This window comes from Lucilia cuprina, chromosome 5, assembly GCF_022045245.1.
Source record: "Lucilia cuprina isolate Lc7/37 chromosome 5, ASM2204524v1, whole genome shotgun sequence".
Lineage (NCBI taxonomy): Eukaryota > Metazoa > Arthropoda > Insecta > Diptera > Calliphoridae > Lucilia > Lucilia cuprina.
In genome coordinates, this window is record NC_060953.1 from 7,461,203 (window position 1) to 7,477,625 (window position 16,423).

Below are 16,423 nucleotides of genomic sequence, written 5' to 3' on the forward strand. Positions count from 1 at the left end.
CTGAACTAGAACTAGAACTGAACTAGAACTGAACTAGAACTGAACTAGAACTGAACTAGAACTGAACTAGAACTGAACTAGAACTGAACTAGAACTGTAATAGAACTGAACTAGTACTGAACTAGAACTAGAACTGACTTTCTACAGAAAATTTCACTGATTTCTGTTATATATAACAAAAAATACTCACTTACCTTAATTGCTCTTCCAATTCGCCAACCTGTTTCTCTAACATATTACGTTTTTCTTTGCAGGCTTTCAGTTCATATTCCAATTGATAAACCTTCTCTGTCTTGGTATCTAATTGTGTCTAAAAAGTAAACAAGAGTATTGTAAACAAATAATAATAATAATATTTCTTAAAATAAAATAAATCCTACCAAAATTTTATCCTTTTCATTTTCCAAAGAAACATAAGTCTGTTTTAAGGCCGCTACTTCACTTCGTAATCTTATCACCTCCTGCTGGGAAGACTCACGATTTGTATCTAAAGTATTTAAACGCATATTTGAGGATTCTATTTGGCGTTCAGCTAATAATAGTTTATTTTGATAATCCGATAAAGAGCGTTCGGTTTGTTCATGTAGCATTCTGAAAGAAAAATGGCAAAGTTGTATAATTAAGCTTCCACTACATAATTATCAAATTACTTTAATTGATTGTAGGTTGTTTGTAGCTTATTATTCTCTTCCCTCAATTGGAACTGCTGTTGTTTATAACACTCCAGCTCATCTTTCAACATCATTATTTGCGACTCAGATGGCATACGTGCTGATTGCAATTCCCGATTTTCTCTTTCTAATTGCCGCAAACGTTCACTGAGTCCCTCAAAACGCTGTTGCGTACAATGCATTTGCTCATCATGCATTTTAGTGGTACACAATAGCTTCTCCCTCAAGGTATCCCTTTCACATTTAACACGTTCTACTTCAGCTCTAGCACAATCACGTTCTCTTTCAACTCTCAAGACCACCGCCTGAACACAATCACTGCTAGAACTAGATGCAGTAGAACGTGCTGTGGAGGGTAAGGAAGATATTTGATTTTGATTATCTTTAAGGCAGGGCACAAGAGCATTACTTTGTCTATCACATAATTCTGAACGTAAAACACGCAGTTCTTCGTCTTTAGACTTAATTTGGTTTTGAAGAAAATCAATTTCTTTGTCTGAACCCGCCTTACTAAGTAGGCGTAAATATTCCTTTTGAAAGAAATCTCGCTCGGATTTGAGGCGTATTTTTTCTTCATCCAAATGTTGTGAATGTTGAGATTCGATTTCTTTGATTTCTGGGAAATAAAAATGTTAGAAATTGATGGTTTTTGTTTTGTATCTTGAAACGTACCTTTTTGTAAGTATTGTAGTTTGCTTTTTAATTTTGTAACTTTTCGCTTTAAGTGATCATTTTCTTGCATGAGTTCAGATTCTGTAAAATAATTCAAATATATAAAGTTTTAAATTAGTTCTATTTCAGCTTTAGTTCCGTTCTAGTTCTGTTCTAGTTCTGTTATAGTTCTAGTTCTCTTCTAGTTCTGTTCTAGTTTTGCCTTAGTTCTGTTTTAGTTCTGTTTTAGTTCTGTTCTAGTTCTGTTCTAGTTCTGTTCTAGTTTGGTCTATTTCTGTTCTAGTTCTGTTCTAGTTCTGGTTCTGATCCAGTTCTATTCTAGTCCTTTACTAGTTCTGTTATAGTTCTGTTCTAGTTCTGTTCTAGTTCTGTTCTAGTTCTGTTCTAGTTCTGTTCTAGTTCTGTTCTAGTTCTGTTCTAGTTCTATTCTAGTTCTGTTCTAGTTCTATTCTAGTTCTGTTCTAGTTCTATTCTAGTTCTAGTTCTGTTCTAGTTCTATTCTAGTTCTAGTTCTGTTCTAGTTCTATTATAGTTCTGTTCTAGTTCTGTTCTAGTTCTGTTCTAGTTCTGTTCTAGTTCTGTTCTAGTTCTGTTCTAGTTCTTTTCTAATTCTGTTCTAGTTCTGCTCTAGTTCTTTTATAGTTTTGTTCTAGTTCTGTACTGATTCTTATCTAGGTATCTTCTAGTTCTATTCTAGTTCAGTTTTAGTTCTGTTCTAGTTTTACCTCTTTGTGTCCATTCATTAATTTTCTCATTTATTTTATGTTTATCAATTGTGGTCACTGTCGCCGATTTTCCCTTCTTTAATTCTAGTTTCTGTTTATCCTGACCACTCTTCTCTTTCGTCATCATTTCCTTTAACTGCCGTTTAAGCATTTCCACTTCTGCCTCCCTCAAAGCAATTTCATTATTCGCCTGTGTTTCCACCATTAAGGCGGCATCTTTTAATTCTTCTAATTGTTTTTGTAAAGAACGATTTGATTTCTCTAAATCCAAAGCCCTTTGCATTGCCTCATGCATTTGTTCTTGATATTCACGCATTCGCGTAAGACTATCCATTTTTTCACGTTGCAATAAATCAATATCTTCATTTAGTGTATTAAAGTTTTTATAGCAACAATCACGAGCCAAGGCAGCAGGAGGACGTCCTCCGGCCAGCAGATCATTAAGACGTAAGATTTCACGGTCGCGAGCTTCTATCTGTTAAAGAATTTTTGTAATATTTTATTGGTTATGTTTTTTTTTAAGAAATTTCTCTAAAGTTCTACCTTTTTTTGATAAAATTTTATGTGATCCATTAAATCTTTATTGGTATTTTCTAATTGTTCTAAATTTTTATCTGTAGTTTTAGTTGTTGAAATGCCACCAGCTTCAATTCGTTGATAATAACCCATATTACATTTTGTACATTTCAAATTACTATTATGCTCTTGTAAAGGCTGCAAAGCGGGCAGTTCATGTCCTGAACGCACGGTGGTAATAAAAGGTTTCTTAGCTTTAAATTTTAAATTAATGTTGGTTTATTTTTAAAATTTTTTTTATTTAATATTATTATTTAACCTTACATTTCGTATCCTTGCCGTTTTTCATATTTGTACTAACAGTTTTAGTTTGTATTAGTTTTAGTTGTTGTTGCAATTGTTCACAATGTTGTTGTAAATGTAATTTATCGGTTTGCAGATCTCGAATTTTAATATTTAGTTCTAAAATTTAAAATTCTATAAAATTAAATTTAATTTATTTTTTTCTTTTAAATCCCGAAACAAACCTTGTATTTTTTCCTCATATTCTTCCTGTTGTTTTATAATTTGTGTATGCAATTGATTGCATTCTTGTAGTAGACGTGAATTATCACACTTGTACGGTTCGACACCCAATTCCCAACATGATTTTTCCTTAAAAACACGCAATAACATAATAGGGTAAAAGGATTTTATATTAATAATTGCTTTTTCATATATAAAAACATGATATGATATAAAGTTTATTAAATAGGTCGAAACGAAACGTATTATAAAGGAAAATGTTTGTATTGAAAAGAGTATAGAACAACTTCTTTCATTTGTAGGCATAATTGTTTAACAATAGTTGGTATAAGAAATGAAAACAGTAAAGTATGAAGTGAATTTTGTTAAAGATTTTTTTTAGTAATTTTAATTAAATATGACTAAGTTTTACTTTATTGAGTACAATAATTAATTGTTTTGTAAATGTAAGATGTAAATAATTAAAATGTATCTGCTGAAAAACAAAAATTTAAGTATTAGTTTTTAAATAAGTTTAAAAAAAAAACAATGTTGTGTTTTATAAATAAATGCACTATCATAAATAATGTACTATCAGAGAAATGTTTTAAGTCTAGATAAGTTCTAGTTTTGTTCTAGTTTAGTTCTAGTTCAGTTCCAGTTCAGTTCTAGTTCAGTTCAGTTCTAGTTCAGTTCAGTTCTAGTTCAGTTCTAGTTCAGTTCTAGTTCAGTTCTAGTTCAGTTTTAGTTCAGTTCTAGTTCATTTCTAGTTCAGTTCTAGTTCAGTTCTAGTTCAGTTCTAGTTCAGTTCTAGTTCAGTTCTAGTTCAGTTCTAGTTCAGTTCTAGTTCAGTTCTAGTTTAGTTCTAATGCAGTTCCAGTTCAGTTCTAGTTCAATTCTAGTTCTAGTTCAGTTCTAGTTCAGTTCTAGTTCTAGTTCAGTTCTAGTTCAGTTCTAGTTCAGTTCTAGTTCAGTTCTAGTTCAGTTCTAGTTCAGTTCTAGTTCAGTTCTAGTTCAGTTCTAGTTCAGTTCTAGTTCAGTTCTAGTTCAGTTCTAGTTCAGTTCTAGTTCAGTTCTAGTTCAGTTCTAGTTCAGTTCTAGTTCAGTTCTAGTTCAGTTCTAGTTCAGTTCTAGTTCAGTTCTAGTTCAGTTATAGTTCAGTTCTAGTTCAGTTCTAGTTCAGTTCTAGTTCAGTTCTAGTTCAGTTCTAGTTCAGTTCTAGTTCAGTTCTAGTTTAGTTCTAATTCAGTTCCAGTTCAGTTCTAATTTAGTTCCAGTTAAGTTAGGTTTTAGTTCAGTTCTAGTTCAATTCTAGTTTACGTTTTTTTCCAATATTTAGTTTGTATCCATTTTTAACGCCAGCACTGTCTTTACCCCACCTCCCAAAGCAAAAAAAAAACTGACCACAAAAACCTCTATGACAACCCACAGAGGGACAACACAAAAAATTCTAGCCCTTACACAACAACAACAAATAAATCAATTAATACAAATATAAATTAATTTCATAAATACCTCTAATAATTCCATAATTTGTTTTTTAGAATCTCTTAAACTTTCGGTAGTTTTTATAAAATCTTCAAATAAAGTTCCAACAAGTGGTATGGCGGCCAAGGGCAATGACTGTCGATAGCCCATAACATCCAACTTTTGGCGTAAATTATTAAATACACTATCACTTAAACTCATTTTAATATATATTTTTTACACTTTAAACAATTAACAATAAATTAAAATAAATTTTCGATTTTTTACCGGGATCGATTTAAATCTAATGTAAGCGAATAGAAAAAGCGGCTTTTAAATGTCAAAATTACTACTCAAAGACCTGAGACGACAATTATTAACGACGGCGGCCACTTTCGAAATTTCTTCGGCGGTTTGACAACAATTTATAACACAAAATATTCAGCTTTTATATATAACACAGTAGTAATTTTTTTAGAAGCAAACAGCACCGGTTTTTTTTTTTGTTCATATAAATTTATACATTTACCACTTTTTAAAGAAATTAATGTGTTAAATTATAAATTAAATAATATCTTAGAGTACGTTTGTTTCATATGCATCTGAAATGAGCGACTCTAAATCCTCACGTTCTTCCTCGCAAGTTTCTCTGCTGGCTAACAAACCGGCCAATTTGCAGTGTAAAGATTTTCAAGAATACCTGAGAACACGTTCTGCGGATACCTTGGAACGACTATACAACTATCCCACAATATGTTTGGCGGTCTATAGGGAACTGCCGGAAATAGCAAGGCAGTTTATAATACGCATATTGTTTGCCGAACAACCAGTACCTCAGGCTGTCGTAGCCTCTTGGGGTTCACAGCATTATGCCAAGTAAGTGTTTTTTTATATTTGGAAATTATAGAAGTTTTATTTTATTGGGTTTTTTCTTTTAACAGAGAACAACAAGTTTCCACTAATACCTTAAGTGAGCTCAATGTTTGGCGTACGACTGCCATACCGGGTGGTTTATCGGCCTGGGAATTGTGCCCTACCTTCAAGAAGAATCTAAAAATCGCTTTATTGGGAGGAGGTAAACCTTGGTCGATGTCTCATACTTTGGAAAAAGATTCCAAGCCACGTGATATAGCTTTTCTCGATCAATATGCCATGTCTAGATGGCGTTGTGTGCTTCATTATATGGTGGGCACGGGCGGTTCGGGTAAAAGTCAAGAAAGCGAAGTCATTAGCCCTGATGCTGTGAGGATACTATTACATGCTAATCTTATGAAGCGTGAGGATTCGGTTATAACCATAACACGTCAGGGTTTCCAGTTTCTTTTGCTGGATACACAATCCCAGGTTTGGCACTTTATGCTGCAGTATTTAGACACCTGCGAAGAGAGAGGTCTATCTTTGCCCGAGTGTCTGAGCATGTTGTTTCAACTTAGTTTCTCTACTCTGGGTAGAGACTACAGTTCTGAGGGCATGTCACCCAAAATGTTAACGTTCCTGCAACATTTAAGAGAATTTGGTTTAGTATTTCAACGCAAACGTAAAGAGGGCAGATTTTATCCCACCCGCTTGGCTTTAAATGTCACCAATAAAGCAGCTACTGTGCCAGCGGTCGTTTTGGAAGAGGAAAAATCTCAGGAAAGTGGCTACATAATAGTGGAGACAAATTATCGTGTTTATGCCTATACTGATTCACCTTTACAAGTCGCTGTCTTGGGTCTATTTACAGAATTACTGTATCGTTTTCCCAATTTAGTGGTGGGTGTCTTGACTCGCGACTCTGTGCGTCAGGCTCTCAGAGGAGGCATTACGGCCGATCAAATTATAAGCTATTTAGAACAATACTCTCATCCCAATATGAAATTAACGGAATCGGCTATTAAGTCAAAATCTCCCTTACCACCCACGGTAGTGGATCAAATTAAACTGTGGGAATTGGAACGTAATCGTTTTACCTATACCGAGGGTGTGGTATATAATCAATTTTTATCGCAGGCCGATTTTGTAACCCTACGCGACTATGCTCAATCGATTAGTGTGCTGGTGTGGCAAAATGAAAGAACACGTACAATGGTAGTGACGAAAAATGGTCATGATGATGTTAAGAAATATTGGAAAAGATACTCAAAGAGTGGTGGCTAATAAAGAGAAGGGAATACTTAGTTATTCGTTAAGTTTAAGTTTTAGATTTAAAACCCGCTTTTTAAAGTTGAATTTCAGTGGAAATGGTGCTGCCTTCAGGTAAGTTAAAATGTTAATCACCTTACTATAGGTCAGCAATCTACTTTTCTTCTCAATAAACGTTCAAGCTTGAAAAAGGCTACAAAATTTTGTTCTCAATAAATCTGGAAATAGGTTTCCATTGGAAAGGAAAGTCAATTCTTTTTCTTTTCTACTTTTATTATTTTTACTGGTAATACAAAAAATGTGCTATCAAAATTATTAAAAAAAAACTTCATACAATCTCTAAAGACCTTTTTAAATATTGAACATAAATTCTTAAAAACAAAGCATTAGAATTACTATCTAAAGTCCCAAAATTTGCAAACAACTTTACACATAAAGAAACACACACATTTCAAAATAAATAACAATAAAAAACGCAACTTAAATGAATTTTAGTAAAAAAAACAAAACGGAGAAAATCGCTTATAACATACAACTAAAACATAATGGGTCTTTGTGGCATACACAAATTATAGTAACTTTTCTTATCCCAGAAATCCATACCCTTCCAGCCGCACCAACCTTTGGCCTGAATGGTATGCAAATCATCCTCTCCGGTATAGTGAGGATCTAAAATAAGGAATTTCACTTGACCCGATTGCACACAATAGTCAATACCAATAATAGTATGAGCCAAAACACCGCCGCCAATCATAATGGGAGTACCCTGAGTCTGAAAATGCATAGCCAGATCGGAAGCGATGAGAGCTAACTCCGAACCGGAGGCACAATGTTGTATTTTGGAGTCTACATTAAGAAAACCCTGCAGACACATGCCCACCTCAGTGGAACCTTAAAGAAAGTATTTGTTATTCCAAAATAATCTTCTAGAAACAGAGATATGATATGATCTTACCTATCCACTGAGAAGAACCCTTAAATTGTTGAGGTTTATCACCAATTTTAACCAAATATTGTTGTATTTCCAAGTGCGTAGGCACCGCTCTTTCCGTATAACCCTGCAGCAAAAACCAAGAGCATATAGTCTGCAAAGATCTATAGGCACAACCCCAACCCTTATCCTGCATTTGTTGCTGCAAATAATGATAATAATGATAGTTGCCCTGCACTAGATAAAGTTTACCATCTTGAACACCACTTGGCTTAAGGCCCACATGAGTGTTCAGCAGTGGAGCATTGTTGTTGATGTCGTTACGGAATAAACAAGCATTGGAACGTCTAAAATAGGGTCGTGTTACACTCAATCCAAAGTGACGATGTAAACGTTTGCGTTTTTCCTGCATTATACTATTGTCATCAGCCAGACCATCCAAATAGCAACAGGATATAAAATGACCAAATTCCTTGGGAAATATTTAATAGTTTAACCTATGTATGTTCACTCTATTGGCATAAACTTACCTGTGGAAAGAAATTAAACATTCGAGGTGCCATTAATTGCTTTGATTCACTTTCCTCCAAATGCTCATTAATGCTCTGCTCACACAAACGCAAAGCACGACAAATACTCTCAATTAATATGTCATACAGTCTACCCACTTTAGTAGTTTTACTTAATATAGCCATTGATTCCACTTCTATGGGTATACTAAATTTACGTTCTGCCGGCTTTAAGCACATGCTCATGGAGGCCATGGTTTTATTGCTACTATCGGCCTCTGTCAATTCCCTTGTCTTGCAGCGTAAAACATCTATATTTATGATATCATAATCACAACCCAAGGCTCCAAATAAAGCATTCAGTTGTATATCTGTAGCAGTAGACTTTTTACTCTTTCTTTCTGTCGAATTTTCCTTATCTTCCTGCTGATAGTAAATGGCCTCCTGCAGAGAGCTTAAAACCTCTCTTATAACAGAATCATTGTTAATGGAGTTTTTAGCACCCGCATAACCCGAACCTTGGGCACCACCATTAGTTATATACACCTGTGAAGGAGCTATATTAAATGCTAAACTGCCGCCGGAAATAGTTTTGCGCAAAGCATGCATTTCCTTGCGCACCGCCAACGGATTATCTTCGGTATAAATAGTCCAGCTAAATTTCAAACGGGTAAAACAAAAATCGCGATAAATAAACTCTGCCTCTAAAACTTCATAGGGCACCTGCTGCAGTTTGCCATGCATTAAAAATGAGGCCTTCAAACCCACCAAAGTGCCGAGTTCACAATTCAATAGTATAGGATTATCGGTGATGTCAACATCTTTGAATATCTCTGTTAAATGGGCCTCAGCATCGGTACAATGACCAAATTTCACCAGACCACATAAATCCAATTCTGCGGGGAATTTATGTTGTATTTGCTCATAATTCAATTGTCCTATAGTGGACTCAACATTAAAGCCCATCAAAAGCAAAGTACCCTCGGCATAAAATACACCAAACAAACAGCCACTGCATTGTTGTTTAACTTGCTCCAAACGCTTTTTATATATAGAGATCAAATTTTCTTAGTAATTTATAGATTTTAATAAGATTATTCCTTACCTTTAATAAAAATGAGGAAATTTTCAATTTAGGCAACATTTTTGGAATAAAATTTTGTACGGAAAAAAATTTTTTTAATGCGTTGGCAAAATATCTGGATCCCCCCTTCAAAAACCACTATAAAAAAGCAGCACAACAATAATAACAAGCAGCTTCTTTTTGAAATCACATTCACTAAGTAATGATAGCTTAGCAATGATAAATAAAAACAATGACAGCTAACAAGTGAAAAGAAAAATACAAATTAAAAAAAACTATTTTATTTAAATATTTACAAATTTTTATTACTTTTTTAAAAACTTTGAATTTATTTATTATATAATTTTGTCATTTTACTGGTTGTTTCAAATTTTAAACCTTTCGTAAAAAAAAACATATTAAAAAGTTTCATCAATAACAAAAAGCTTCTTTTTACAACCACATTCACTAAGCAATGTTAGCTCAATAAATAAAACAGTGACAGCAAACAACAGACAAACAAGAAAAGCTTAAATAACAAATATCAACCTTAAATTTTATGTAAATTATTAAAAAGTAAACATAAATTTAATATATAGCTTATTTTATATAATTTTTTTAATATTTTAAACTTATTTATCATGAATTTTTGTTAATTTTCTTAGTTGTTTTTATTTTTACAAAAAAAAACATTTTAGAATGGCAACGCTCTCTATCAGTGTTGTTTTTTTTCATTTCTCTATTTTGCTTTTAACTCTCATTTTCTTATTAAATACGTTTCGAGCAACACAAAATATATCGGCAAAAATAAAAAATAAAATTGCAGTTTTTTGCGTTAATAAATTTTGCCAAGTTTAAGATTTAACAAATTTCTAATACTAAAAATTTAGAAATTTTAATAAAATTTGTGTGCTTTTTAAAAGAAATTTAACAAAGTGAGTAAAAAGAAAAAATTTTTCTTGTGACGCAGCCATAAAATATACGAAAAAAAACTGTTCTTGGAAAACTTTATGACATTTGCCTAAAAAAAGAGAAAAGGGGGAAAGAAAAAAGCTGAAAATTCGTATAAAAAATATATACAAACAATAGAAATAAAGAAAGTACAAAAGAAATTTGCAAATCACTAGAAAAGAAAAAATATCTAAACAATTTATGTATGAAGTGTTAATATTTTTGCTAAAATTAATAAAAAAAATACAAAATTTAATGCATATAAAATTTGATGTTGTAAATTTTGCGTGAGATAGTATCAAGAAAACAACAACAAAAATTGAGGTTGAGGTGGCTGGTTGGCTGGCTAGTTCACCTTGGCAGAGATGCTGGCTAATGACATCCAAATTTATTGTTGTTGTTAATAACTTAAAAAAACATAAAACAATAAAAAATATAAATTGTCTATCTAATTTTTATTTTAATTTCAATTATTTACAGCTAAATTGCAAGTGCCACAAAAGAAAATAAAAAAATTTTCCAACAAATCAAATCTATAACATAATATTGTGCTCACAACAACAACCATAATAAAAAAGACAGACAGATAATTTCAATAGTGTTTTTTTGTTGTCTATTATTCTAAACATTATACTAAATGTCACATTCATTGGCCTCCACTTCTTCTACAAATTCTTCATCATCGGCCACACCCAGCAGCTCAGCGGTACGAGCTTTGGCCTTAGAATATAAATCTCTACAAGAGGAACCAGTCGAGGGATTTCGCGTTAAATTGGTGAATGACGATAATCTATTCGAATGGGAGGTAGCCATATTTGGTCCACCCGATACTCTTTATCAGGGTGGCTATTTTAAGGCTCATATGAAATTTCCTCATGATTATCCCTATTCACCACCTTCCATTCGTTTTCTAACCAAAGTTTGGCATCCGAATGTTTATGAAAATGGTGATTTGTGTATATCTATACTACATCCGCCGGTCGATGATCCACAGAGCGGTGAGCTGCCATGTGAACGTTGGAATCCTACACAGAATGTACGAACCATATTGTTGTCGGTAATTTCGTTGCTCAATGAACCGAATACATATTCGCCGGCTAATGTTGATGCCTCCGTTATGTATCGACGATGGAGAGATTCTCAGGTGAGTGAAAGAAAGAAGAAATATAAATATATAGTTCTTGTTCAGTTCTAGTTCATTTCTAATTGAGTTCAGTTCTAGTTAAGTTTTAGTTCAGTTTTAATTCAGTTCTAGTTCAGTTCTAGTTCAGTTCTAGTTCAGTTCTAGTTCAGTTCTAGTTCAGTTCTAGTTCAGTTCTAACTCAGTTCTAGTTTAGTTCTAGTTCTGATCTAATTCAGTTCTAGTTCAGTTCTAGTTCTCATCTAGTTCTATATCAGTTCTAGTTCAGTGCTGGTTCAGTTCTAGTTCAGTTCTAGTTCAGTTTTATTTCTAGTTCAGTTCTAGCTAAGTTCTAGTTCAGTGCTAGTTCAGTTCTAGTTCAGTTCTAGTTCAGTTCTAGTTCAGTTCTAGTTCAGTTCTAGTTCAGTTCTAGTTCAGTTCTAGTTCAATTCTAGTTCTCATCTAGTTCTATATCAGTTCTAGTTCAGTGCTGGTTCAGTTCTAGTTCAGTTTTATTTCTAGTTCAGTTCTAGCTAAATTCTAGTTCAGTGCTAGTTCAGTTCTACTTCAGTTCTAGTTCAGTTCTAGTTCAGTTCTAGTTCAGTTCTAGTTCAGTTCTAGTTCAGTTCTAGTTCAGTTCTAGTTCAGTTCTAGTTCAGTTCTAGTTTAGTTCTAGTTCAGTTCTAGTTCAGTTCTAGTTCAGTTCTAGTCTAGTTCTAGTTTAGTTCTAGTACAGTTTTAGTGCAGTTCTAGTTCAGTTCTAGTTCAGTTCTAGTTCAGTTCTAGTTCTGATTCAGTTCTAGTTCTATTCTAGTTCAGGTCTAGTTCAATTCTAGTTCAGTTCTAGTTCTGTTCTATAGAAAACTTCATTCGAATTTAAAAAACTTTACTTTAGAAAAATGTTTAATAAAATATTCATTAAACTTTTAGGGTAAAGATAATGAATATCCCAATATAATACGTAAACAAGCATTAGCTGCCAATGCTGAGGCCAAAAAAGAAGGCATTGTTGTACCCATGACCCTCGAAGATTATTGCATTAAACCAAAACGAAAAGAAACAAATGAACCAACACTGGACTCAAATTTCTTTGATGATGTCTTCGATTTAGAAACTGAAGATGATTTACCAACCGATGACGATGATGAAGATGACGATGAGGAGGAGGATGAAGATGATGACGATGATAATGCAGATGATAGTGGTAAAGGTGAAACAACATAAAAAAGGAACTAAAAGAAAAGGTGAGAGAAATTTGTGAAGGAAAATTAAGAAATTTTTTTTAAAAATTTAACTTTTTTAGGTTGGCATGAGTAAATTTAGTTTTAAAGCTGCAGGGGGATTTCTTATTATTTTTTTTTAATTTTTTATTTGTTTTTGGCAAAGACAGTGTCTTTTAGCAATATCAGGAATATATATTTTTTTTTATTTTTCTTATATATTTTTTTAATTTAATGTTTTTTTTTTTTTTTGTTTTTAAGATTTAAGTTTATTTTGCAATGAAATCAGTGAAAAAAAAGCAACAAAATTTTCCATTTTTAAATAATTAAAATATTTCTAATAAATTTATTATGTATAACTATTATTATAAACTTCAAAAACTAATTTGTTAAATTATATATTAAAAATAATAATAATAAAAGAAAAACATATTTAAAACCAAGAATTAAAGCCAAATAGTTAAAAATACACAAACAGAGACCGACAAACCAAGAAAATATTTAAACAATTTTAATAAAAATTGCCATATACCCAACTAAATCATAAATAATTAAAAACAAATCTCTTTAATTAAAAAATTACAAAAAAAACCTATTATCTTACAGCTTTAAAGCATTTTCTTTAGAATCCTTTAGTATGAAAACAAATAATTTAATTATATTGCTTTTAAACATCTTAATCCACAACGAATCTCTTAATTTTATGAAAAAATTTGGTCATTTTTCTTTTTTTTTATAATTCTAATAAAAATTTACAAATTATTACAAAAAAATTAACGCTTTATCTTAAAATCTAACTTGTTTTATCCTCTGCTAAACATTAAATTACTTTGTTGCTAAATAATTATATAAAAATACAAAAAAAAACTACCTTAATTGTAAGACTTTTAAAAGAAAACTTTTAAATTTATCATTTAATAACAGTCTATACGTTTACATCCACACACACACACACCCACACATACGCCCCTTCTCAATTTACATAAATATATTTTTTTAAGTAACTCTTTCATAACTATATCTTAAAATTAATTAAACAAATAAAAAACTATATAATAAACATTTAAATTATTAAAAAAAAAAAACAAATAAAATACAAAAATCCTTTTAAAAAAAACATTAAATTAAAATAAAAATAAAATATATTTTATTTAATTTCAGATTTTCTTTAATCAAAAATCTCAATTTTTATTTAACAAAATTAAATATAATTTAATAATAAACTTGAAAAAAATTCAATAAAATATTGTTGTAAAAAACAAAATGTTGTAAACTTCGTCCACTTTATTAAAAAAATATATATTTTTTTTTAAATGAAATTGAAATTTTTGAGTGAAATGACATTTTTTTAATGAATTTTGTGTGTAAATGAAATTTTTCAGTGAAATTTTAGTTTTTGGTGAAATTAAAATTTTTAGTGAAATTGGATTTTAAGTGAAATTGAAATTTTAAGTGAAATTGGATTTTAAGTGAAATTGGATTTTAAGTGAAATTGGATTTTAAGTGAAATTGTCATTTTAAGTGAAATTGGATTTTAAGTGAAATTGGATTTTAAGTGAAATTGGATTTTAAGAGAAATTGGATTTTAAGTGAAATTGGATTTTAAGTGAAATTGGATTTTAAGTGAAATTGGATTTTAAGTGAAATTGGATTTTAAGTGAAATTGGATTTTAAGTGAAATTGGATTTTAAGTGAAATTGGATTTTAAGTGAAATTGGATTTTAAGTGAAATTGGATTTTAAGTGAAATTGGATTTTAAGTGAAATTGGATTTTAAGTGAAATTGGATTTTAAGTGAAATTGGATTTTAAGTGAAATTGGATTTTAAGTGAAATTGGATTTTAAGTGAAATTGGATTTTAAGTGAAATTGGATTTTAAGTGAAATTGGATTTTAAGTGAAATTGGATTTTAAGTGAAATTGGATTTTAAGTGAAATTGGATTTTAAGTGAAATTGGATTTTAAGTGAAATTGGATTTTAAGTGAAATTGGATTTTAAGTGAAATTGGTTTTTAAGTGAAATTGGAATTTTTTAGTGAAATTTTGGTAAAAATATATTTTTTTTTGAAATTGTAATTTTTGGTGAAATTTTCAGTTTTGGTGAAATTGTAATTTTTGGTGAAATTTTAAGTTTTGGTGAAATTGTAATTTTTAGTGAAATTGTAATTTTTGGTAAAATTGTTATTTTTGGTGAAATTGTTATTTTTGGTGAAATTTTAAGTTTTGGTGAAATTGTAATATTTGGTAAAATTGTAAGTTTTGGTGAAATTGTAAGTTTTGGTGAAATTGTAAGTTTCGGTGAAATTGTATTTTTTAGCAAAATTGTAATTTTTGGTGAAATTGGATTTTAAGTGAAATTGGAATTTTTAAGTTAAATTGCAAATTTTGGTGAAAATATAATTTTTTGTGAAATTGTAATTTTTGTCGAAATTGTAATTTTTGTTGAAATTGTAAATTTTAGTGAAAATATAATTTTTAATGAAATTTTAATTTTTGGTGAAATTGCAATTTTAGGCGAAATTGCAATTTTAAGTGAAATTGTATTTTTGGTGAAATTGCAATTTTTAGTGAAATTGTAAATTTTAGTGAAATTGCAATTTTCAATGACATTGCAAATTTTTGTGAAAATACAACTTTTAGTGAAATTGTAATTTTAGGCGAAATTGCAATTTTTGGTAAAATTGTACTTTTTGGTGAAATTTAAATTTTGGGTAAAATTTAAATATTTGGTGAAATTGTAATTTTTGATGAAATTGTAATTTTCGATGAAATTGTATTTTTTGGTTAATTTGTATTTTTTGGTGAAATTGTAATTATTGGTAAAATTGATATTTTTGGTGAAATTGTAATATTTGGTGAAAATGTATATTTGATGAAATTTTAATTTTTTGTTAAATTTTAATTTCTAGTGAAATTACAATTATTTGTGAAAGTGTAATTTTTGGTAAAAATGAAATTTTTAGTGAAATTCAAATTTTTTATGAAATTGTAATATCTGGCGAAATTCAAATTTTTTATGAAATTGCAATTTTAGGTGAAATTGTATTTTTGGTGAAATTGAAATTTTTGGTGAAATTGTAAATTTTAGTGAAATTGCAATATTTTGGTGAAATTGCAATTTTTTAGTGACATTACAATTTTTTGGTGAAATTGCAATTTTTTAGTGAAATTTTAATTTTAGTGAAATTTTAATGTTTGGCGAAATTGCAATTTTAGATGAAATTGCAATTTTTGGTGAAATTTTATTTTTTGTAATTTTAGGTGAAATTACAATTTTAGGTGAAATTGCAATTTTAGGCGAAATTGCAATTTTAGGTGAAATTACAATTTTAAGTGAAATGGCATTTTTAGCTGAAAGTTAGATTTTTGGTGAAATTTTAATTTTTGGTGAAATTATCTTTTTTGATGAAATTTTAATTTTTAGTGAAATTGCAATTTTTCAGTAAAATTTCAATTTTTGGTGAAATTGTAATTTTGGGTGAGATTGTAATTTTTGGTGAAATTTTATTTTTAGTGAAATTGTAATTTTTATTGAAATTAAAATTTTGATTAAAATTTAAATTTTTGTTGATTTTTTTTTTTTTGTGAAAAATAAACTTTTCGGTGAAAAATAAACTTTTCGGTGAAAAATACACTTTTCGGTGAAAAATTCACTTTTCGGTGAAAAATTCACTTTTCGGTGAAAAATACACTTTTCGGTGAAAAATTCACTTTTCGGTGAAAAATTCACTTTTCGGTAAAAAAATCAATTTTTTAGTGAAAAATCCATTTTTTAGTGAAATATCCATTTTTCGGTGAAAAGTCCATTTTTTTGTGAAAAAATCACTTTTCGCTAAAAAAATCCATTTTTGATTAAAAATTCACTTTTTGGTTAAAAGATTCACTTTTCTGTGAAATATTCACTTTTTTATAAAAAAAATAAGTTTTCCTAGAGAAAAGTTCTCCGGACAAT

The 16,423-nt window shown here is 30.1% G+C and overlaps 4 protein-coding genes across 4 annotated transcripts; 2 read left to right on the forward strand and 2 right to left on the reverse strand.

Moving 5' to 3' along the window:
• Positions 1–190: 190 nt before the first annotated feature.
• On the reverse strand, positions 191–4,916 carry LOC111685866 (centrosomal protein of 135 kDa). The gene is made up of 9 exons (XM_046951397.1): positions 4,604–4,916; positions 3,112–3,238; positions 2,909–3,046; positions 2,612–2,838; positions 2,069–2,543; positions 1,344–1,424; positions 651–1,287; positions 381–591; positions 191–310 (listed from the first exon to the last, which is right to left on the reverse strand). Exons 1-9 carry the CDS (start codon positions 4,775–4,777, stop codon positions 191–193), a joined length of 2,190 nt encoding a protein of 729 aa, XP_046807353.1. The 5' UTR covers positions 4,778–4,916.
• Positions 4,917–5,022: 106 nt separating this feature from the next.
• On the forward strand, positions 5,023–6,747 carry LOC111685864 (general transcription factor IIH subunit 4). Its single transcript, XM_023448146.2, has 2 exons — positions 5,023–5,431; positions 5,497–6,747. The coding sequence occupies exons 1-2, from the start codon at positions 5,163–5,165 to the stop codon at positions 6,692–6,694; spliced, it is 1,467 nt and encodes a 488-aa protein (XP_023303914.1). The 5' UTR covers positions 5,023–5,162; the 3' UTR covers positions 6,695–6,747.
• Positions 6,748–6,917: 170 nt separating this feature from the next.
• On the reverse strand, positions 6,918–9,622 carry LOC111685863 (probable Ufm1-specific protease 2). Its single transcript, XM_046951613.1, has 5 exons — positions 9,513–9,622; positions 9,225–9,442; positions 8,141–9,160; positions 7,635–8,082; positions 6,918–7,570 (listed from the first exon to the last, which is right to left on the reverse strand). Exons 2-5 carry the CDS (start codon positions 9,261–9,263, stop codon positions 7,215–7,217), a joined length of 1,863 nt encoding a protein of 620 aa, XP_046807569.1. The 5' UTR covers positions 9,264–9,442; positions 9,513–9,622; the 3' UTR covers positions 6,918–7,214.
• Positions 9,623–9,952: 330 nt separating this feature from the next.
• Positions 9,953–12,781, forward strand: LOC111687017 (ubiquitin-conjugating enzyme E2 R2). Its single transcript, XM_046951616.1, has 4 exons — positions 9,953–10,117; positions 10,614–11,277; positions 12,184–12,497; positions 12,557–12,781. Exons 2-3 carry the CDS (start codon positions 10,771–10,773, stop codon positions 12,475–12,477), a joined length of 801 nt encoding a protein of 266 aa, XP_046807572.1. The 5' UTR covers positions 9,953–10,117; positions 10,614–10,770; the 3' UTR covers positions 12,478–12,497; positions 12,557–12,781.
• Positions 12,782–16,423: the final 3,642 nt, after the last annotated feature.